Source organism: Amphibalanus amphitrite, unplaced genomic scaffold (assembly GCF_019059575.1).
Source record: "Amphibalanus amphitrite isolate SeventyFive unplaced genomic scaffold, NRLGWU_Aamphi_draft 000566F_arrow, whole genome shotgun sequence".
NCBI classification, from domain to species: Eukaryota; Metazoa; Arthropoda; class Thecostraca; order Balanomorpha; family Balanidae; genus Amphibalanus; species Amphibalanus amphitrite.
The window spans coordinates 148,914-171,114 of record NW_024882060.1 but is presented as its reverse complement, the minus strand read 5'-3'; the positions used below and the strand labels follow the sequence as shown (position 1 = coordinate 171,114).

The following is a 22,201-nucleotide window of genomic DNA, read 5'->3' as shown; positions in this document are numbered from 1 at the left end:
GTCTGTTCAAAGGCTCTGGACTCGCAATGTGATTGGGCTCCGCAATATGGAATATGGTGATCGCCTAAAGGAACTTGACCTATTCTCTGTGAAGGGACGCCTCCTTCGAGCCGATATTATCAAATGCTGGAAGATTTTTCACGGCCACAGTAAGATATCCCCGGAGATCCTCTGGGATCTGGAGGCCGACAACAGAACGCGCGGGCATAGTAGAAAGATAAAAACGTGTCGGAGTCTTATAGATGCAAGGTCACGGTTTTTCACCCACAGAGTCGTGCGCGATTGGAATGCCCTCCCAGATTGGCTGGTGAACGAGGAGTCCCTGGTGCAGTTTAAAAAGGGACTGAAAGCCGCACTGGGCAGTAGATTGTACGAACACACAGGATAAGAGAAGGCAAACGATCCACATCTCATCCTTCATCCCCCCCCCCCCAGGTAAGCGCCCCACCCTTCCCAAGTTGGGGCGGGGTTATACGCGCCTGGGCTACCTATCATATTCCGCCCTTACCCCCTAGGTAGCTGCTGCCCGCCCTTCTCGAGCTGGACCGGGTGGACTAACCTAGGTTACCTATCCTGACCTTTCCTTCCGAGAACGTATCACATTTCGGTACCCTCTTTTCTCATTTACATAATTGATCATCTTGTCTAGGATTCTGGCACTTAAAACACGCACCAGTTTTCTTTTTTCAGTGTTATACCAAATGCAGACGCACCATTCCAATTCCTTGCCTGAGGTCCAGCCATCTGCCCACCCAAGGAATTGGCGCGTCTCTGCACGCAATAGGTTTCCACTCCTTCCTTTACGAGCCAAGGTTGTGGAAACCTAACAGGTGAGTTTAACCTACAACCTACAAACCTACAGCCTACCAATCTAAAACCTACAACCTACAACCTACCAACTTACCAACTGTACTTCATCTACACATATACTGTGGTACCAAGGTATTGGGTTTCTGTGATAACATTAACAAGCTCTGACTCTTTTACATGGGAGAGCATCCGAGTTTGCTGATGTCGATGTGTCCATGGATACCCAATACCACAATATATGTGGTGCCAGGCCAGCAGCCATGTAGCATCAAGGCATGAAACAAGGCCCTGATCCCTTCCATGAAAGAATGACAGCAGAATCTCTGAAATTATAAACTTCTTTTGTATCTTGATCTGTACAGATCAACAATATTTTTTTTTTTTAGTACAACATTGTACTTGTACCAAAGGTACCTAGTTGAAGTTGGGACACAGCAATTCCATGGCTGAACATCTGGAAAATTATCAACCAGTTTTCCCTGCTACTGCACTAGTAAGTGGTAGGTGTAAGAGGTGGTCCCCAGTCCCACAAGCTAAAATGAAGGCATTTGCCATTTTATTTCAGAAGTGCTTAAGTCACTTGGTGTAGGGATTTTATGGCTGATATCACATGTAAACCACACCTTTGAGCTTGTTCACCCTCTTCTAATTGTACCTGCTGAAGAGTCTCCAGACTGTTTCTTGATATCAGTAAGAAGTAGTGGTTGCCCCAGCTCTGACAAGTGACTACAGCAATTGTTTTGGCTATTTTTGCTGTAAGTGACAACTGACAGAAGCTTTGTTCCATGCTGATAGCTGATTGCCAGATCCAGTTAGCAAAAGATCAGTGAATCAGCTGCCCTGCCCCTCTGTCTGATTGGATGAGATCATAGATAGATCTGTTAAGCTTTTACTGCAGCTAGAATCCTGTTATTCCTATTTCTGATAAGAAAATATTAAGGAAGTCTAAGAAATGATGAGAAGAATATTATGAAAAACACTCAATTTTCCAGGGATTATTTTTTATCTGATAGTAGGCTGTCCAGTTGTGTGTGTAACAGCACAGCAACATAGAATAGCTTATTGCATTATAAAATAGTACACACTGTGTGTTATTTTATATAGCTGTAATGTTGGAATCAATGATCTATTGCACCCAGTTGCTTCTTTGCTGCCCTGAATAGCTGCCTAAATTGTGTCATTTTGCTTGACAAAACATTTTGTTTTAGACATAACACTATAAAAATGGAAAGAAACAAACATGGAGGAGGTCCACCCAAAAGGGGTGGAAAAGTGAAATCAATGGCACCTTTGCATGGTGATTTGATTGCTCTGGGTGCCAAAGGCAGTTCAAGAATGGATATGGATTCAAAGCACCAGCCACCAGCCCAGATGAAGCCAACCACCATGCTGCTGTGTAAGTCGTATTTCCTATTTAAGCTTGTTCCTATCATACAATTTTCATTATCAACCAATCAGTTTCAAGTGCAAAATGTTAATAGTGTTGTATTTGCTCATAAAGTAATAGCAGTCACATATTATTTTTTGGAGATGACTAAGTTTTGTACTAAAAACAATTTTCTGTAATTGTTCAACAAGTAAAAAATATTTGTTACCTTTTGTGTATGTCCCTCTGTCTTTGATGTCTGTTTATGAATGAACAGGCTGATATATGCAACCACTCTACAGACATGATGATTTTGCAGCTAAACCGGAGAAGAAGATGGAGGCAGGAGGATCTGGGATGTTGAAAAAGCCAAAGTCTCAGCTGGGCATGCCTTCAAGTGTAAGACCAGTAGACAGACAGGTATGCCTGCAGGTGGTTTTTGAGCTGCATACCATCTCAGTGTTCATGTAAGGCTCTGTCCTTATCTATGCATTTAAAGTCAGCATAGCAAAGAGTTGTTAATGTATGCAAACGTATCTGTCTGTAGGCACCATGTGCAGCCTTTTTACATTGTTCCTGCGATACCTCTGTGTTGCCCTGTGAGAAGTCTGTCACTGCTCTGTCGGTGGTCAGCGAGGTACTCTGTCCTGTCGGCCGTCCGGCGGTCCGCCCGCCGGTCACCCGCCCCCTCTCTCGGCAGGCGTCCCGGCCGGAGACGGAGGCGTGGCTGGCGGCGGCCGTCGAGCTGCCGCCCTCGGCCGACCTGGTGGCCGCCGTGGCCGAGGCCGACTTTCTGCGCGCCGAGGGCCTGCTGTGCGGCGCCGTGCGCCAGCTGCACGCGCAGCGCGCCAAGCCGGACCCGGCGCTGACGCTCAGCCTGCTGCTGGTGGCCAAGACGCAGCCGGCCGCCTTCTGCACGGAGACGGCGCTGGCGGCCGTCTGTTCGCTGCTCCGGCGAGACGCCGCCGCCAGCTTCAAGTCCAAGGGCAACCCGCAGGTGCAGGTGCTGGCCGCCAACCTGCTCTACTGGGTCTTCAGGGACGAGCCGCACTGGAAGGAGATGTTCGTCAGGGTAAGTGCGCCGGGCGCCGGGCGGGGACCGCGCTACAACGGCTCCTGGCTTGCCGTTATTAAATTCGAAGTTAACGCAAAGAGATGGACGGGTTCGGGCTTGATTTTCGTGTTTCCCTTGTTATAAGGGCGTCACCGACGAGATAAGTGTGAACATAATAAGCATACATCCCCGTTTAGTTCTGTCACGACCTGACCGGCTGGCTCGCCGTCTCAGGTTTACCTGGATGATGCGGCCGGCGACCGTCTGTGGGTGGACAGCGAGGAGTGCCGGCCGTTCGTCGAGAACGTGCTGACTGCGTTCGGCACGCGGCTGGCGCCCAAGTCGATGCTGCAGCCGGATGTGACGCTGGCCGGCCGGCCCGACTGCCCGTCACCGCCCGGCGCCGCCTGTGAGTCGCTCGGACCGGTGGAGATGGCGGTCTCACGCTACTGGTGTGTGGACGTGGGGCTGAGGTGGTCTGGCGGTACCGTGTGCAAGCTTACTGGCTTTTTGCATGCTTAGAGTAGGTGTAGTCATAGGAACTGTTGCGCCGGACGGCCGGACGCTGAAGACCCCTAACGGCTGATGGACGCCACAACATATTCATCGTTTGCTAGCAATTCGTCAGTTAATCATTTTGATGTCCACCCCGATCCAGACAAGCGCGGGAAAGCGCAATTTTTAATGCAACTCAGTGTGACGTAAAGTTGAATCGATCCAACAAGCTGAGTTTCACGCTATCTTTTATTGTAGATGCGTAGCAACCAAGTGTTATAGGGTGGCTACCTACCCGTGCAGGTCGAGCCACCACATAACGCATTTTCTTTTTCTCGCAGCTTCCTCCAGTTCGATGCAGGGCAATGACGACGACGACAGTCTGGGGATCAGCATCGTTCTCGACGACAAATCGGGACACACCGTGAAGCCGAGGTGAGTGTCAGGCATGACCTTATGTTAGTTAAGTAGTCTCGTGAGCAGGGAATTTTCATTACTGCTCCTTGTTTACTGATTATCACCAGGATGTTGTTGGTTGAAAGTGCTGAAGACAGGAGTGAATACGAGTGCCTGACGTGACCCAAGTAACTTTGTTCACTTGTGTGTTAAATACGGACCTCGGCCGGGAGCGGGTGCTGACTATGTGTCATTGGTGACATACATGCTGCGTCTCTGCCAGGTACGAGACCCAGGGGGAGCGGGTGCGCGCGCTGGTGCTGGACGCCGTCAAAGAGTACATCGGGCCGCGGAAGCAGCCGATTGAGACTGTGACCAGGAACATCCTGCGGCTGCTGGCCTCCGTCTGCGGCATCCCTGAGGTGGGTGGCCCGGCGCGGCGGCGGCGTTTGTTGGTGTGAGCGCGCTCTGTCTGTGCACGTGGTTGTGACTGTACGTGTGTCCCATGTGGTGGGCCGGTGCGGCAGACAGGGCGTCTCGGCTGGAGGTGTGGCCATGAGCGTCTGTGTATGGCTGTTTGTTCTGGCCCTCAGGTGCGGCAGCGGGTGGTCTCCCGTCTCGATGTGTGGCTGTTTGTGTGTGGTTTTTACGTGTTTGTTCTCACCTTCAGGTGCGGCAGCGGGTGGTCTCCCGACTCGAGGTGTGGCTGCAGAACCCCAAGTGGTCGCGGCCCGCCCAGGAGCTGCTCGTCTCGCTCTGCTCCAACCTGACGGCACACACCCAGTTCGATGTGGACGTCATCTCGCAGCTGGTCAAGTTCCGCATCAAGGCCAAGCCCATCGTCAACCTCTACCTCAGCTGCATGAGGTGGGTGAATAAGGTGGGAGCTGCTGTCACCGGTGCACTATTGGTGACCTAGTGTGGCGGGCTGTGTAGAAGAAAAAGACGATCTCGGTCGTGAAGCAGCTATGCTCTGCCTATGCTCATCAATATTGTTGCCCAGATTACGACTGTGTGGTGGCAGTCGGCTGTGACCATACGGGCGACCGACTGATAGTGATGACCATCCGGCGATCGTGCGGATTCTGTCGGGGTTGGCAGTGTGGTAACTGTTCACTGGCGTTGAGGTGACTCATGGTGGGTGTCTGCTGCAGTGTGCAGACTGACTGTCCGCTGGCAGTACGGTGACTGTCCAGTAACCGCCCGATGACCTATTTCTGTCGCAGGGAGCTGCTGGCCGCTCACCCGGACAACATGGCCACGCTGCTGAAGCACACCATCTACAACGAGCTGTCGCAGACGCGGAACCCGCACAACATGGCCGTGCTGTCGGCCGTGTTCCAGCACTCGGGCCACCAGGCGGCTGGCGTGCTCGCAGACGTGTTCCTGGTGAGTGGACAGGGCCGCGGCGCGTACCCGGTGTCGGTCGGCGGCTTGGGAAGCGGCCGCAGTCACCCGTGCCCCGCCAGCGTGCTAAGTGTGGGTCTTTAGAGAGTGGTCACACCAGTCTCCCGTACCTGCCTCGGGCGAATGCTAGGACGGGGTGGGGAAGACTGACAGTCCAAAGTCATTTTAAGGCATGGGCCATAAAAGCACACAAGCTGGTGGACGGTGATGCAGTCAAATGTTGGTTCGCTGGCAGGGCTGTTTTAACCAGTGATTGGGGCAGGATGCTCCTGACTGCCCTGGCAATTGCGCCGTTTTGATGGATGTATTAGCTGTATTTGCTGGTTGCAGTGGAAATGTGACCAATTCGGGTGTTTCGATTGCAGGAGCTGCTGATGAACAAGGAGGATTACTATCTGCGCGTGCTGCGGCCGCTGTGGCGCGAGATTTGCCGCTCGCTCCGATACGAGGTCGACTTCCTCAAGTTCTGCTCGGGACTCTTCCAGGAGAGAAAGGTAGACTTATCGATGCGTATGACGGATGTTCATGTGGAAGAGCTACTTGACTTTGGAAGCTTGTTAACCTGAGGCTCTTATTGGTCAGTAATTAAGCTAATTTTACTTCTTATAGACAATCCCCAACAAAATCAGTTCTGTTAGGCAGTCCCTTCGGGAACTTTATTTATTGTATAGCAAACTCACCCAGGACCGAGATGCATGATTTAGAACGGACGTAGGCTCATACCAATGTGCTCTGCGGTTAAACCGTCAGTGTATTTATCTACGCGTGATCATCAGCTTACAGCTCGTGTTAAGCAGCTGACGTGGTTCGTCCCTCCGGCAGGACGCGGCGTTCCGCGAGTTCGAGTTCCGTGAGCGGTACGTGAACTCTGTGTGCGACCTCGTCTCGCTGAGTATCCTGCTGGCCATCACCGGTCCGGTGAAGGAGGCGGCCACCACCCGGCCGGGCGAGAGCCGCAACACGGCGCCGCTCACGGTACGGTACTGGCGCCGCTCACGGTACGGTACTGACGCCGCTCACGGTACGGTACTGACGCCGCTCACGGTACGGTGCTGACGCCGCTCACGGTACGGTACTGGCGCCGGTCACGGGTGCGGAACTGGCGCGTATCATCTGCTGCTGACGGGTCTCTAACCGAGACTGACTCTGTTTACGATTCGTGCGTGACATTCTCGTGCATATGGAGCGAAATGTTCTTGGTTCTCCTGTTAAATCTAAAAGATGGCCTATGTAAACTGTCTAGCATTGTGTGAAGAGACTGTTACAGTGGCGTAGCCAGGGGGCACAGGGGGCACGTCCCCCCCCCCATCGGGTCCCGAGGGGCCCCGCGGCGCCTCTGAGGGACCCTTGGCGGCTTCTGAGGGCCCTTACCGGCCTATGAGGACCCCTTACCGGCCTGAGGGCCCCTTGCTGGCCTCTGGGAGTCCTTACTGTTAGATCAGATTATCAGTTACAACTGTCGTCCGCGGTTTACAAGTATATACTATTATTCCAATTAATGTACAACTCACCGCTGGGTTATGCAGTCTGTAATAGAGTGAGACGCTGTTACTGCAGCGGTGTGCTGTAATGTTTCTTTGCTCGGCTCGACAGGCGTACCAGAAGATGGTGTCCCTGATCCAGCGGGAGGCGGCGCAGTGGCTGCACACGGCTGTGCCCGACATGGTCGTCAAAAACTGGCCCGAGTTTCCACACTGCGTGTACAAGGTAACGGCGATGATTGAGTCGACAAAAGAGGGGGGGGGGCAGCTGTGGGCACAGACGAGAGCAGGAAGAGGAGGGATCATGAGCGGGCTATTGCTTATGCTGATGTTATAATGTTATCGCTGGTGCTTGCGTTACTGTTGTTTTTAGTTCCTGTAACTGTGAGTGTTTGCGAGTGCGACTGACTGGCCGTTTACGTATGGCCCGATATTCGGCGGTAACGGCTGTTTAGTGACAATAACGCTGACATTAGAACGATAAGTTGTAATTATGACGGATTGTGACAGTGAGTAGTGACTGTGACTGACTGTTGATGTGTGCCCCGCCGACTGCGTCAGGTGCTGTTCATGGAGCCGGCAGAGGCCTACCACAAACACGACAACTGGCCGCCAGAGGTGGAACGCGCGCTCATGATACGCATCGCCTCCGAGGTGCCCGTGCTGCAGGACACGCTGCTGCGCGTGCTGCTCATCGGCCTCTCCAAGGTGGGCCACCGGCCGACTCGGCATGATACTCTCGTGTGGATGTAGCTCAACTCTCCGGCTAATGTCGTGAAAGAAGGCAGAGGATGGTATAAATGTCTTATAAGGAACGTTTATTTTATTTTTGTTAGCTGCTAGAAACGACTATTTTGCCACATAATTCCCGGTCATAACGTATTACATCATATCCGGCAGCTGCGCCTTTCCGTTTTATGGCGACTTTCGCTGTTAAAATACGCCAAATGCATGTTTCTTGATCTCCCCTCGGATCTCTGTGTCCGCTCACCGGTACGCCGCTCCATTGCTGAGTCTGACCTTCCGCCCCGTCCCCTGGCAGACGCACCCGATGCCGGCGGTGAGCTGCTCTAACAGAGTCTGACCTTCCGCCCTGTCCCCTGGCAGACGCACCCGATGCCGGCGGTGAGCTGCTCTAACAGAGTCTGACCTTCCGCCCTGTCCCCTGGCAGACGCACCCGATGCCGGCGGTGAGCTGCTCTAACAGAGTCTGACCTTCCGCCCTGTCCCCTGGCAGACGCACCCGATGCCGGCGGTGAGCTGCTCTAACAGAGTCTGACTGTCCGCCCTGTCCCCTGGCAGACGCACCCGATGCCGGCGGTGAGCTGCTCTAACAGAGTCTGACCTTCCGCCCTGTCCCCTGGCAGACGCACCCGATGCCGGCGGCCAACGCGCTTGAGGTGGCCGAGAACCTGGTGAAGCGCTCTGCGCTGTGTCACCTGCACACGGAGAGCGGCACCACCACCGGCGGCCTGCAGCTGGACAAGCTGGAGATGGTCGACCTGCTGTTCAACCTGACCGTCTACCACCAGCCGGAGCACATGGCGCTGCCCGAGGGATACATGCCGCCGCAGCTGGCCATTCAGGAGCGCTACTGGCGGGTCTGGACCATCCTGCTGGTCGTCAGCGCGCACAACCCCACCAACTTTGGCAAGGTGGCCTGGGAGCACTACCCCACGCTCAAGATGCTGATGGAGATGTGCATCACTAAGTGAGTGTCGCCCGCAGTGCCGCGCGAGGAGCGACGGTCGGTGTCCGTAGTCAGCCGCTGCAGCTGATGGACCCCACTGATACCAGTACTGTTGATTATGACAGTATTAAGTGTTAAGCTGCCTAGCCCGGCTCCTTTAAACTCCCTGTTACCGCTGAACTTAAACCGTTGGTCATTCGCGCCTTTTTCAATCGATGTATCTCCGAAGTCCGAGATCTCTTTTCTGAATTATTTATACTGCTATTTCGTGTTCGTCATCCTAATGAGATTTCCCTAAACACAGATAACAGTAGTACTACTGTTATCTGTGCCTCTAATGATTTGATAGTTGCCCAATGACATACTGGCTTTATGCTGGCACTGTCGAGCAATTACCAGCTCAAATCTCTATGTGTGTTTGCCTCCAGCTCGTTCCGTTTTCCGCCGCCGACGATGGTATCCCCGGATCGGGCCGACGACCCGCTGGCCAGCGAGCTCCAGCTAGCCGCCATGGAGGGACGACAGATCCTCGAGTATGAGTCGCACCTCGCAGCCGCCTCCACGGGCCAGACCATTACAGAGTCCAACAGCCTGCTGCTGACTCAGGTTAGAGGATGCAGACCATCACAGGGGCCAATAGCCTGCTGCTGACACAGGTTAGAGGACAGATCAGCACTGACTGTGCCCTGGATTTTACCGTCTGACTGGTCTTCATCTTACCGTTCACCGTGACTCTGACTGCAGGTTGTGTATCTGACTGTTCACCGCCTGACTGCTGTGGTCGGATCTGGCCGTTACCGGCTCCGTTGTTATCGTGACCGTTCTGTGTCTCCTCCGGCAGCTCATCACCCTGGACCCCACTGGGCCGTGCCGCCGGCCGCCGGCCGCCGTGCTCGAGCAGCTGTCCCAGCTGAACGCCCAGCTGCGGCTCGGACAGCTGCTCTGCACCTCCCGGGAGCCCGAGTTTCTGCTGGACATTCTGCAGCGCCAGGGACCCAACCAGAGCATGCCCTGGCTCTCCGACCTGGTGGAGAACAACGAGGGAGCCTTCAGGTGCGTCCAGACGCGGGGAGGGAGGTGGGACTTCACTCAGCCTCAGTGGCGTTGGTTATTACGGATGTTTAAATGTCAACGCTGCATCGTTCACGATAAAATGTTCGACCGGTTAGTACTGAGAAGTTCGTCCGGAGAGTTTTATCGAATAAATTGTAGACTTTTCAAGATTATTGCACCATTTGGTGTTGTTTTGATTTTTATCAGCCTCTTCCCCGAGTAAAACTGCAAACCCGTATTCACCTACGCTTATGTTCCTGCTCATTTAATGTTGTGGTTGCATTCCTTTTTGGTCTGTGTTACAGTGTCCTCCCGGCGCAGTGTCTATGTGAGTTCCTGCTCACTCAGTGTTCCCTGCAGTGTTACAGTGTCTTCCCGGTGCAGTGCCTGAACTCCCTGCTCGCTCATTGTATGTACTGCTATATTTTCTGTGTTTCAGTGTCCTCCCGGTCCAGTGTCCTCTGCGAGTTCCCGCTCACTCATTGTGCTGCTGTGTTTCAGTGTTCTGCCGGTGCAGTGCCTCTGCGAGTTCCTGCTCACTCAGACAGTGGGCGCCGTGGACGATCTGGGTGTGGGCCGGCCGCCGGCGCCGGCGCGCCACCATCAGCTTCTGTCGCACCTTCAGCGGCTGGTGCGGCACCCCGGCCACGACCAGCGCGCCAACTTTGAGCTGGTCGAGTACTTCCTGCGCCGGCTGAGCTCGCAGCAGCGACAGGCGCGCCTGCAGGCCGCCAAGGTGGGTCGGTCGGTCGGACGCCCGCCGCTCGGACCGTGGTCCTCGGATGGAGGCGGTCCGGTCACTGGTCTGAGCGGAAGTCTGTTTGGTACCTGCGTCTTCTGAGGCGAGGCTAGCATGACGTGTGCAGATGGTTTGTGACTGTCATTTTCGTGACCGTCCTCTGAAGTATTTTGTTGAACTATGTGACGTTTGGTGACCTGCAGCCGGTTATTGACTTGCTGACATTAGTGACCTCTGTTGACCTGTGCAGGGGTTCGAGCTGGTGCTGCAGCCGCCGGACGCGCCGCCGGCCGACCCCCGCGAGCCCTACAGCTGGTTACTGCGCCACCTGCCTGCGGTGCCCAACTTCCCGCACCTGCGCCAGGGCGCCATACAGGGACTGCGCATCGCCTGCCACGTGAGTGTGCGGCAGACTGCGGCTGACCACGGGGCCCTGTGCTCGTCCAGTGGTCAGTTGCGGCGGCTCGCGGATGTCATTAAAAGTCGCGACTTAATTCTCCAGCATCTGCTGCGGCAGAACTGAACAGCGATGTGGTCAGATTATACACACACTCCGTGAAACTTATAAGAAGTTTTAAATGGTCATTGTGATTGTTGTGCATTACGAATCGGTCTCTTGATTGCGAAACGGAAAAGTTTTATGTCTGATCTACAAGTAAAATGTTCGTTGTGTTGTGAGCTATCCACATGAATGATCATCAGGATGCGATCGTCATTAAATATTATTATGCTTGTAGCTTGACTGACTGAGTACCGGGTCTCTGTTGTTTGTCTGTCTCCTGCCGTGTCTGACGGCCGCCCGTCTGTGTGTTTGCGCCCCAGTACGAGACGGAGCCCGGCCTGGTGGGCGCCTACATCCAGTTTCTGGCGGCGCACGGCTCTGGTGACCCGCTGCCCGAGCTGGCCGAGACGGTGGTGGACCTGGCGCAGCTGCTGGTGGAGCGCAGCACCATCGTGACGGCGCTGCTGCCGGCCGAGCCGGGCCGGCCGGACGCCGACTACGTCACACTGCGCGCCCTGCTGCACATCTTCAACACCTACATGCAGCTGGTCAGTGGTGTGAGACGGGGCGGCGGCCGACCGACAGTCGGCCACAGCTGCGTCTGTCGGCGCCCGGATCAATTGAAATCAAACCTGATTGTGATTAGAACGCTATCGGAGCTATCGGATATCGGTCATTTAGAATGGTCACATTTCTGGATAATTTTCATTGCAATTTCTTTGCTTAACCCGCGCCCGGCTGGGGGTCCTGGATTTCCACGCCCTGCTGGGGGGGGGGGTGTTTGAACACCCCCCCCCCCTTCTAACTCGGCTCCTGGGCCACGTAGCGATACGCGGAAGGCGGCGTTCGAAAGAGCGTCAAAAATAATGAGGAAATCACTTCGGTCAATTTTTTGGTCAGGTCAAAGGTCAGGTCACCAGAGGTCATTGAAGGCAAAATTTCGCCGATTTCCAGGTCGAATGTCGACAATTTCCAAGAAGCCAACGCATAACTCGGGAACCAATAGAGCTACAGCGCCGCGGAAAAGCGCATTCGATAGCCCTATTCACGCCCTTTCTGAGTAATTTTCTCAGATTTGACCTAACGTCAACGGTTTTGCCTGCAGGGGGCAAAAACTGCAAAAATAGCCAATTTTTTCGGAAACAGTTTTTCTGCAATAACTTTTGACCCAAGCCTTGTACGAGCTTACTTTTACCGGCATCGTGTTCCTCTCGTCAAGACGCATCGAATGAACTATAACTTGACCTTGAAAGGTCAACTTGAAAATTTGACCTCAGGTCAAGGTCATGACCTGACCGGAAAGGGTCATGTTGCATATCAGTCGATCCGTATCGTCGAGCTGAACACATCTAAGGCATTTTCATCGCTCTAGCATGCCTCTATCAAAAGTTATTTGCGAAAAACTGTTAGATACCATTCGTGACCTAAGATGACCTCAGGGCATAAACAGGGGTCACGGACACCATTTTCATGTTCAGTGTGTCTAAACCACTTGTAATTCAGTGTTTGGGAGTGTTTATAATGTCTTTCGTCCAAAGCAGGCGCATTTCAATTTTCTCCCATTGACTTATAATGGGGAGGTCGCAAAATTGACCTGACCTTAGGTCATCGATATCAAAATTCTGAGATATACATTTTGTACATGCTATTGCTCTTAGTAATCGCTGAAAGTTTCAAAGCGATCGGTCACTTGGTGTAGCTATGACAGACATTGAAACTTTTTATGAGGTGAGGTCACTTCAAGTGACCTGGTGACCTGACCTTGAACGACCTTGGTCTGAAATTTTCACAACATGTGTAGAATTGATGTATGATAAGGTGTACCAAAAACGGCGGCGCTCCGCGCCGCCGTTTTTGAGATATTCGCGAAAAACCACAAGGGGGGTGTTCAAACACCCCCCCCCCCCCAGCAGGGCGCGGGTTAAACTATAAATAGTGAACAAATATGAATTTTGAATTTTTGCTATCAGTCAGATATGCAATGTTTTTTATCTGAAATATGTATGCCAATCTTAATTCGTGGTATATGGTTCAGCAATAACAGATCGCCTGACCAGCCGCCCCTCTCCGCTGTGGCTCAGGTGACGGGTCCGTCGGCCGGCGCCGGCTACGACCGCTCCGAGGCCGGTGACGTGGTGGTGGTGTGCTGGCCGTCCGGACGTAAGGCGACCATCAACACACTGGTGGTGCAGGCCACCGTCATCCTGCTCACCCACCATCCGGGCGCAGGTAAGCAGGTCGGGTCATCTGACACTGGTGTCATTCTGCTGACCGGTCAGCCGGGCGCAGGTAAGCGAGTCGGGCCATCCTGCTGACCCACCATCCGGGCGCAGGTAAGAGGACCGGGTCAATTACTGACACTGAAGTGATTCTGATAATTTTGATGAACTCTTGTATTGAGTTTGCATTGTCTGTTTAGAAAAGTGATGTGAGCTGATTCAGCAGCTCAGCTAAATTAGACGAGTTAGGTAAATAATATGGCCTACCACAGAGCCTAAATTTGCTTTATTTCACTTTCCGCCTCACTCTCTGAATTGGCTGTGTTTTTTTCAGTTTTTTTTTTATAACAAAGATTGCCAACAACAGTATGCAGTGGACCTGCCTGAGCTTCCACCCCGCGTCTCCGTACAGAGCGGCACCTGTTTGACCAGCTGCTGGAGCTGTGGTTCCCGGCGGCTGGCCCGGCGCCGCGCGCCCTCGACTCGGAGGCGGCGCTCTTCCAGGACTGGCTGAAGCTGCGTATGATCCGCAGTAGCACGGCCCGACTGGTGGACGCCGCTCTGGCCGGCCTCGAGCCGGCCCAGCTGCTGCTCTTCATACAGAGCTTCGGCGTGCCCGTGGCCAGTATGACGTGAGTCCGGTCCCGCGTATGGGGAGGGGATGATGTGGGTGTGCTGATTCGGGTAAATGCGGACGTGGACGGACGTAACGTATCACCTGACGGCCATGTGAGCGTGCGTAGTTGTGAACATGGCTGGACGTGATAAGGATTGGCGCTGGCTGCTGAACGTTAGTCACTCCTACCACCCGTTCTCCCGTTCTGGGTTGTGTAACTGACGGTCCGCTGTACCGTGGCCCGTCTCCCCAGTAAACTGCTGCTGGCGCTAGACGCGGCCGTGGTGGCGCCCTTTCTCTGCTGTGTGCTAACGTTCCGCTGTACCGCCCGTCTCCCCAGTAAACTGCTGCTGCCGCTGGACGCGGCCGTGGTGGCGCCTTGTGTCTCTGCTGTGTGCTAACGGTCCGCTGTACCGCCCGTCTCCCCAGTAAACTGCTGCTGGCGCTGGACGCGGCCGTGGCGGCCGACCCTGCGGCCGTGACCGGCGCCGTGCTGAACCGCGAGTTCATGGCGCAGCTGGTGGAGGTGCAGCACCAGCGCGGAGCGCGCGGCGGCCACCAGTTCGCCGCCATCCTCGGCACGGACGCCGAGAAAAAGTCACCCGAGCGTGAGTAGATGGTGGCGGACGGGACTTCTGTAGTCACAGCCGCGAATCGCGCCACTGGATACTATCCACTATCCAGTCTTGTTTTAGATCTGGTAGACAACAGAAGTTCTTGGATAATCCCTGATTTGTCTCCAGCTTGCGACCCATTAGCTGCTCCACCATTTCGAACCGTACATCAATTCATTTGCCTTACTTTATTAAGCTCACCGCTCTTACTTATGACGTGCCCTACCAGTCATTAATGTGCTTTGTGCTGACTGTGGCACTCATGTGCGCAACCAGTCCGTGTGTTGACCGTCCCACCTGTGTACCCCGCCAGTTCGTGTGCGGACCGTCCCTCCGTGTACCCTAAGAGCCCCGTGTGCTGACCCTCCCACCCGTGTACCCTAAGAGCCCCGTGTGCTGACCCTCCCACCCGTGTACCCTAAGAGCCCCGTGTGCTGACCGTCCTGCCCGTGTACCCTAAGAGCCCCGTGTGCTGACCGTCCTGCCCGTGTACCCTAAGAGCCCCGTGTGCTGACCCTCCCACCCGTGTACCCTAAGAGCCCCGTGTGCTGACCGTCCTGCCCGTGTACACTAAGAGCCCCTTGTGCTGACCGTCCTGCCCGTGTACCCTAAGAGCCCCGTGTGCTGACCCTCCCACCCGTGTACCCTAAGAGCCCCGTGTGCTGACCGTCCTGCCCGTGTACACTAAGAGCCCCGTGTGCTGACCCTCCCACCCGTGTACCCTAAGAGCCCCGTGTGCTGACCCTCCCACCCGTGTACCTTAAGAGCCCCGTGTGCTGACCGTCCTGCCCGTGTACCCTAAGAGCCATGTGCTGACCGCCCCGCCCGCGCGTTCCGCAGCGGTGCTGGAGCCGCCGTCGCCGACCCGGCCGCCGCCGGTGGCCGTTAGCCGGCCGCTGACGGCTCTGGCGCCGTCTCAGGTGCTCTGGTTCGTACGCGAGCTGTTCTCGGACCAGCCGGAGGCTACGCATCAGCACCAGCTGCGCAGCCTGCAGAGGGTGAGCTCCGCGCCGCGCGGCGCTCCCTGGGACGATGGGAGGGTTGGTGGGTGATAGCGTTGGGCGGGAGCGGTGGGTGATGATTGCGGACGCAGTATGAGAATGAACGGATCCATTAGGCTAGTTTAGTTATCATCGCGTCAATGGTGTTTGTAGTGTTAGCGCAACAGCTACCAGACCTGTCACGTCGTTGCCTGTTCCCTGTATATTCTGCTCAGGCTGCTATGTGACCTGCTGTATATGCTGCTATGTGACCACAATGGATGTCATCCCCACCGAACACTGCGTCTGCATTTGTCTCCATCCCTGCGGCGTATTTGTCATGACCGCGTAGCGACTCTGTGCCGCCAGTGTATCTCGATGGAGGCTCGCGAGGTGGGCCGTCTGGTGACAAAGGCCACCATCAGCGCGCTGCTGCAGCTGCTGCGGGAGGGCGGCGGTGCCGCGTTCCTCAGCCAGCTGCACCGGCGGCCCACGGTGGCCTGCTGCCTGCTGCGGCTGCTCACCGCCGTGGTGAGGATCTGCTAGTGTACCTGCCACTGTGTCCTGGGCCCCGCCCTGTCACCAGTGCTGGCGAGGGACCTGCTGTATCCGCCACTGTGTCCTGGGTCCCGCCCTGTCACCAGTGCTGGCGAGGGACCTGCAGCTGTATCCCTGTTGTGTCCTGGTACCCGCCCTGTCACCAGTGCTGGCGGCTTAACGAGGGGCCCGCGGCTGTAGCCGCCACTATTTGCTGGTACCCGCCCTGCCACCAGTGCCTCTGTCTAACGCCCACATTGAGTGGGCGTTAGGAGTAGAAAGGGCTACAATCGAACTCGATGCCATGATCTGGGAGCTTGGAATTGGAGTGCTAATGATAGGGAATCTAGCGGTGATCGAATGCGACACACCGCCGTTCAGTGCGGCGTCCCGTTGCAGCAGTACTGTGTCGCGCCCCTCTGCCCCTGACTGAGGTCTCTCTGCCGTCTCAGGTGCGACCCGACTCGTCGCTGAGCGCCGACCTGACGGCCGTGTGTGAGGCCATCGGCTCGGGCTCGCCGCCGCCGCCGCCCGGCCCCCTGGCGTCCATCTGCGAGGCGTACCTGCGCCGGCAGCGGCGGACGACGGCGTCCGAGCTGGCGCCGCCGCCCGGCCAGCTGACCAGGCACCAGCTGACGCAGCGTGAGTCAGAGCGACACCAGCACGGCACAGTGCGAGCCGGGCAGGATAACGCAGAATGTTTGTGCTTTTATTCAGCGCTCACGAAATCTTCACCTAATCGTTCGCCGTTTTGGAAGCATGCGACGTCAGCTCTGTCTGACGTTCCATGTTGTTTGGTCAGCCTATTTTCCACCACCCCATCACCAATGACGTGTTTGACTTCTGACTCGGGCCGCCGGTTACAGTACTGAGCGGCACGGCGCCGTCGCGCGCCGAGTCGACCGTGCGCCGTCTGGTGGACCGGTGTCTGGCCGCCGACCGGACCCCGCACCTGGTGGCCGCCATCTCACACTGTCTGCTGCAGCACAACGCGGCCGGCGGCCGGGCGGGACTGAAACGGACCCACGATCAGGTCAGCGCACGCGGTCGTGGAGGGAGGATGGGGGTACTCTGTCAGCTCTACTGAGGGCATTTAGCAGTGTCTCTCTGTGGTTCGCTGTGTACAGTAGCCATGTCTCTGTGGTTCGCTGTGTCTCTGTAATTCGTTGTTTATCTGCGGTCCCCGGCTAGTGTATCTGACGTCTCTCCGCGCCCCGACCCAGGCGGACCGGTCGCCCGGTGACGCCGCCGGGGACGGTGCGCCGGCCGGCCTCAGTCCCGGCCAGGTGGGCCTGCTGGTCGACTGGCTCGAGCTGCTCGAGCCAGAGGTCATCTCGTCGTGCCCGGACACTCAGCTGCAGGTCAGAGGTCCGCTGGGCGCGGCTGTCGGAGGGAGTCTGCTGAGTCACCGCTGCTCGCACAGCCATAGCTACGGCGATGACCAATGGCAGTGACAAACTGCCGGGCGTCATTGAAGCGATTGCTTGGGTCCTATCTGTAATATCGCTGTATGGCGCCCTCTGCCTCATGAAAACAGTCTCTAACGGCTGCCTTATTCAGGATCTTTGGCGATTCGGTCCTCACTCCTCGCCCAAATAATTCAGACAAACCAATTCTGTTTTCGTTTTGGCTTCATTTCCACCGCAACAGCTGTTATGAAACATGTAGATGATGTGCATTCTCCCCACCTGTAGTCTATTTGATCTTGCCATTGATCTCGTACTCGTACCGGCGCTGTGTACAGATGCTGTTCTCGTCGAGCGGCGGCGGCGGCGGTGGCGGCCAGCCCGGTAACCGGGCCTATCTGCTGGCGCTGCTCACTCACCACGCCAGCTGGGCCACGCTGCACACCACCATCGACGTCCTGCTCGGAACTGACTGCGACAAGTGAGGACCAGCTGTAGCCTCGTCCGGTTGTAGCTCTAGCAGTTGTCTCCATAGCTTGCTTGCTTGGAGGCAAGAATGGAAATGGTCCGGCGGCACGTGCTGCTTTGTTATTTGATCGACTTTTTAGAAGCTCTACGCCTGTGGCTCGTTGGTCTAGGGGTATGATTCTCGCTTAGGGTGCGAGAGGTCCCGGGTTCAAATCCCGGACGAGCCCTGCGTTTTGCTTTGCTTGCGACTGTTTTACCTCCACGCATTTGTCGTGGTTTTAGGATCTCTAGTCTATGGCCTCATTACGATGCAAAGTTTTGCGATATGTATTTGCTTTATGTGAGTAATCGTTGACTTAATATTATTTCCGGGATTTTTTTTTGTCGCATTCATTGGTCATATTCAAATCAAACTCTCATGTCATGTCCCATTTTCTTTATTGTTTTGTGCGATTCAGCGTTTGTGGTGTGCTTTGTCATAATCTTACGGGAATTGTATTTCTCATAGCTACTTATGCATTTCAAAATAATGCTTTTTTTGCCAAGATCGAGACGTGTTTAGGCTACTGTGCGACTGGCGCGCCGACGTTTGCGTCGCTTTCCGCCAGGTACGACCCGACGGTGGTGTTGGACTTCCTCTGGGCGTGTCTGTTCGTGCCGCGCCTGTGGCAGGGCCAGGACAAGTCGGTGTCGCCGCGTCAGGAGAGCGCCGACATGCTGCGGCTCTCTGCCGACCAGGTGGGCCGATTGGGAATGTTTCCTCCGGCAGCGGGATCTCCAACCTAACGCGGGCGCTGGAGGGCTCTGCCGGCGGCCATTGGGTACAAATTAGCTGGACGTGCCAGCGGAGAGCGAGGCGGGCTCAGCTTCGGACGAACAGAACCTGGGGAAATGTTATGCCCCAATTACATAATTAGGCATATGCCTTGCTTTTTGTTAATTGGGTAATAACCACTCGGCTGAAAAGCTGGATGTACAAATGTTTCCCATGGTGCCCGTTTCTACGCTCGCGATTACTGTATTCGCTCCTAACCAGTCCCCTCGACAGATGATGGTGAGTCTGCCTATGTGCCGTGTCTGTATCTACTGATGACCCGCCGTCCCTCCCCGGCAGATGGTGAGCCTGGTGCGGCACGTGGTGCGCGAGCAGGCCGGTGCCGCGGCGCCGGTGGACGTGTCGGCCCGGCTGCCGCTGCTGCTGCGCTGCTGCCGGCGCCGGCCGCCGCTGGTCGCCGCCGCCGTCTCGCACCTGGAGCAGACGCGCGCCGGCGGTGGGCCGCGCGCCGCCGCCGCCGGCCGCCTGCTGCTGGAGCTCTACCTGCAGCTGCCGCACGTGATCGCGCTGCTGGACGGCGGCGGCGAGCTGCTGGAGTCGGCGCCGCTCGGTCAGTGCCGCCTGAGTGATCCGCCCCCGCCCCCGGCCCGGCCCCTGACCCCTGATCTCTGACCCTGACGGTTATCAGCTGCGTTTGGTGGTGTACGCTGCCTGTGTGACTTAGTCGAATCGCCGCAGTGACTGGGCCGCACTTCCATACTGTTGCACATGTTCCGACTCCAGAGACAGTGCGACATGCGCGGTTTTCACCTGAGCTGACTCGACTTGACACCGAGCTGAGTAGACACACCTCGAGCTAACCAGACCAGCCATGCTAAGACTTGCACCCCTGAGCTGATCTGGCATACCCTGAGCTGACCTGGCATACCCTGAGCTGACCTGGCATACCCTGAGCTGACCTATCTGTAAGAATCTTGGAGCTGACCTGCCCTACCCTTCCCCGGCAGACGGCGGTGTCAGCGTACTGGACGCCCTCTCCCACACGCTGCTCACGTCTATCGGGGCCACCCGGCCCGGCAAGGAGTGGATCACTCAGATGCGCGACTTCGAGATCTCACTGCGAAAGATGGCCGCCACCCACCCGATGCTGCTGCTCAGGTGTGTATGTGTGTCTGTATGTACATACGTCCGCCGCTGTGTCGTGTGTTGGAGGCTGTTCTCTCTGCCTGCTGCCCAGCAGCTGTGTGTGTGTGTGTGTGCCCGCCCTGACGGCCGGTCCTGTGGTCCTCAGGCAGCTGCCGATGGTGGCCTCGCTGCTGCGCGGCCGCACCCACCTGGATGGGCCCGTGTTCCGGCAGCGCAACCACGCCGTGCTGTTCGCCAAGCTGCTCGGGGTGCTGGAGCTGCTGCAGCCGCAGGTGTACCTGTCGCACCACCGCGCCGCCCTGCTCGACATCCTCGACTCCTACTGCCATATGCTGCAGGTGAGGCCGGCCGCCGCACAGACAGGTGGACTGGTGATAGGGGCGTTTACCGCATGTGTACAGAGTCCGTGAGTGATGATATTCTCATACTCTTCACCGGGAAGAAATGGTGATTGGACTCTGCACAAACTCAGTAAGATTGAAACGTCTTCACTGAAAAGAATACGCCAGCTGGATCGTGGACGGCTATAACTGAACATCATTTGACTACAAAGTTATCTTTGACGTGCTACTACGTTTCACCACTAATGGGCCGCGCTCGCGAACATTGTCCCAGCCCTATCAGCCGTTTGTAGACTAGCCACGGCGGCGAGGCGCTGACGGGTCGCGCTCGATATCTGTTCTCAGAGACAAAACCTGAAGGAGGTAACGGCCATGGTGCCGCGGATAGCGGTCATACTCAACAACTTCCTGTCGAGGGCACCGGCAGAGGCCTCGCAGTTCCTGCACAAGTACTCGGAGCTCATCATGTGAGTCACGCGCGGGTCCGGGCGGCCCGTGCGGCCGCAGAGGAACACTGCTGGAAAACAGCAGAGGAGCACTTGCTGCTGCAGGGTGGTGTCTCAAATGGTCAGAAGGAGGTTGTATGTCGACGTCTCCTCTCACCATTTGTATCAATTTCTTCTTGGGGATGTGGGTTGCATCTGAGTCTTTAATTAGCTTAGGGCGAAAAAAATGGCAATTTGTGAAGCAGAATTCTCATTTCGATGCGGCTTGTCGACAGTGATTTCGGCTGTGGCCAGTCACGGGGAATCACAGTCCGTATAAAATTGTGCAAACACCACCTCCGCCGTGACCCCGGCCATGTCCCTCGTGACCCCCGTGTGTGCCGGACGTGCCGTCAGGTCGCTGGCGTCCCGGTTCCCCGACCAGCCGCTGCTGCGCACGCTGGCCTCGTACGTGACGTCGGCGGGCGGCGGCGGCGGGCCGCCCCCGCTCTCGACGGGCGCCGACGCGGCGCCGTCTCCCGCCCAGCTGGCCGGCCTGATGATGAAACTGAACAGCGCGGAGAGCTCTGACGAGCTGGCGGCCGTGCTGCAGGACCTGGACACGCTGGCCGCCCGGCGCGTCGGGGTGCTGGATAAGTTCGTGGTGAGTGGCCGCAGGGGGAGGAGATTGGGCGCGAGGGCGGGAAGAACAGGTCGTTACACGGGGCCGGCTCCGTCACACTGGTGTGGCGGTTAGTCCCGCTAGTCTCGCGGGCTAAGCCAGTGAGCAAGAAGTGAAGGCAAACCGTCTAGCGGAGTTGGAATAATACCGAGTCACCGGGTCTGTGATAGATCCTGTGTTGAGATGTGTGACGACGACGTACTGACGCACCGTCTCTGGCTGTCCGCCAGGACAACCTGTGCGACCTGCTGTCGAGCTGCGGCGCGCCGGTGCGCGAGCTGGCCCACTCGCTGCTGCTGCGCTACCTGCAGCAGACGCCGGCCGCCGCCGACCGCTGCGTCTCGGCCTACTTCGAGTGCCTGGACAGCGGCGACGAGTGCGTGCGCGCCATGGTGCTGGACCGGCTGCCCGAGATCGTGGTGCTGGCGCAGGGTGAGTCGGCCGGACGCCCGACCGCGGCGCCGCGAGGACTCGGCATGGCTGGGACCTGGAGACTTGTGTTGCGTCTGATAACGTGCCCCGCTGTCCCACACAGCACGCTAGTAGAGCGTCTTACACTTGCTTCCGCTGTCCCATAGCACGCCAGCACGGATTATTACACCTTGTTCCTCTGTCCCACAGAGCACGCCAGCCAGCTGATGCAGAAGGCGTTCGACGTGGCGATCGCCACCAACATCGGCACGGCGTCCTATATCAGCGACGCTATGGCGCTCCTGAACGTACAGACCGGGGCGTGAGCGGCCGACTGCGCCCCTTCCCTACCCCTCCCTTACCGCGCGCTGTGTTCGGGCCCGTGCGACTTGTATCAGAAATACACATGTAAAAAAGATCTGTATCGCTGAGTAATGTCGGCTCAGGCCCCGACGGCGTGTCCAGTCGATAACCTCATCGCCTTCGCAGTTACTATGCCATGTGGTGGTACTTATGAGGTAGGATGGCTTATTTGGAAGGGTTTTCGCAATCAGCATGCGCTGTTCGGAGCAGCGGGAAAAAATGCAT

General features: G+C 56.4%; 1 protein-coding gene and 1 non-coding gene across 3 annotated transcripts; both read left to right on the top strand.

Moving 5' to 3' along the window:
- Window positions 1-1,816: 1,816 nt before the first annotated feature.
- LOC122393964 (integrator complex subunit 1-like) lies at window positions 1,817-22,179 on the top strand. 2 transcript variants are annotated; one of them, XM_043390471.1, is made up of 35 exons: window positions 1,817-2,206; window positions 2,496-2,575; window positions 2,877-3,248; window positions 3,465-3,639; window positions 4,067-4,160; window positions 4,405-4,543; window positions 4,792-4,988; window positions 5,348-5,510; window positions 5,894-6,022; window positions 6,351-6,503; window positions 7,122-7,235; window positions 7,571-7,717; window positions 8,377-8,720; window positions 9,128-9,305; window positions 9,541-9,752; window positions 10,254-10,488; window positions 10,742-10,888; window positions 11,314-11,541; window positions 13,075-13,222; window positions 13,625-13,844; window positions 14,258-14,436; window positions 15,283-15,440; window positions 15,792-15,953; window positions 16,412-16,601; window positions 16,826-16,992; window positions 17,183-17,320; window positions 17,704-17,846; window positions 18,442-18,571; window positions 18,948-19,218; window positions 19,616-19,766; window positions 19,900-20,092; window positions 20,441-20,562; window positions 20,938-21,184; window positions 21,433-21,634; window positions 21,824-22,179. In XM_043390471.1, exons 1-35 carry the CDS (start codon window positions 2,035-2,037, stop codon window positions 21,937-21,939), a joined length of 6,216 nt encoding a protein of 2,071 aa, XP_043246406.1. In that variant the 5' UTR covers window positions 1,817-2,034; the 3' UTR covers window positions 21,940-22,179. The 2 variants fall into 2 exon arrangements, with proteins under 2 accessions (XP_043246406.1, XP_043246405.1); XM_043390470.1 differs by having other exon boundaries at window positions 2,496-2,596.
- Trnap-agg lies at window positions 17,989-18,060 on the top strand. Its single transcript has one exon. It is a non-coding gene; the product is annotated as a tRNA-Pro (tRNA).
- Window positions 22,180-22,201: the final 22 nt, after the last annotated feature.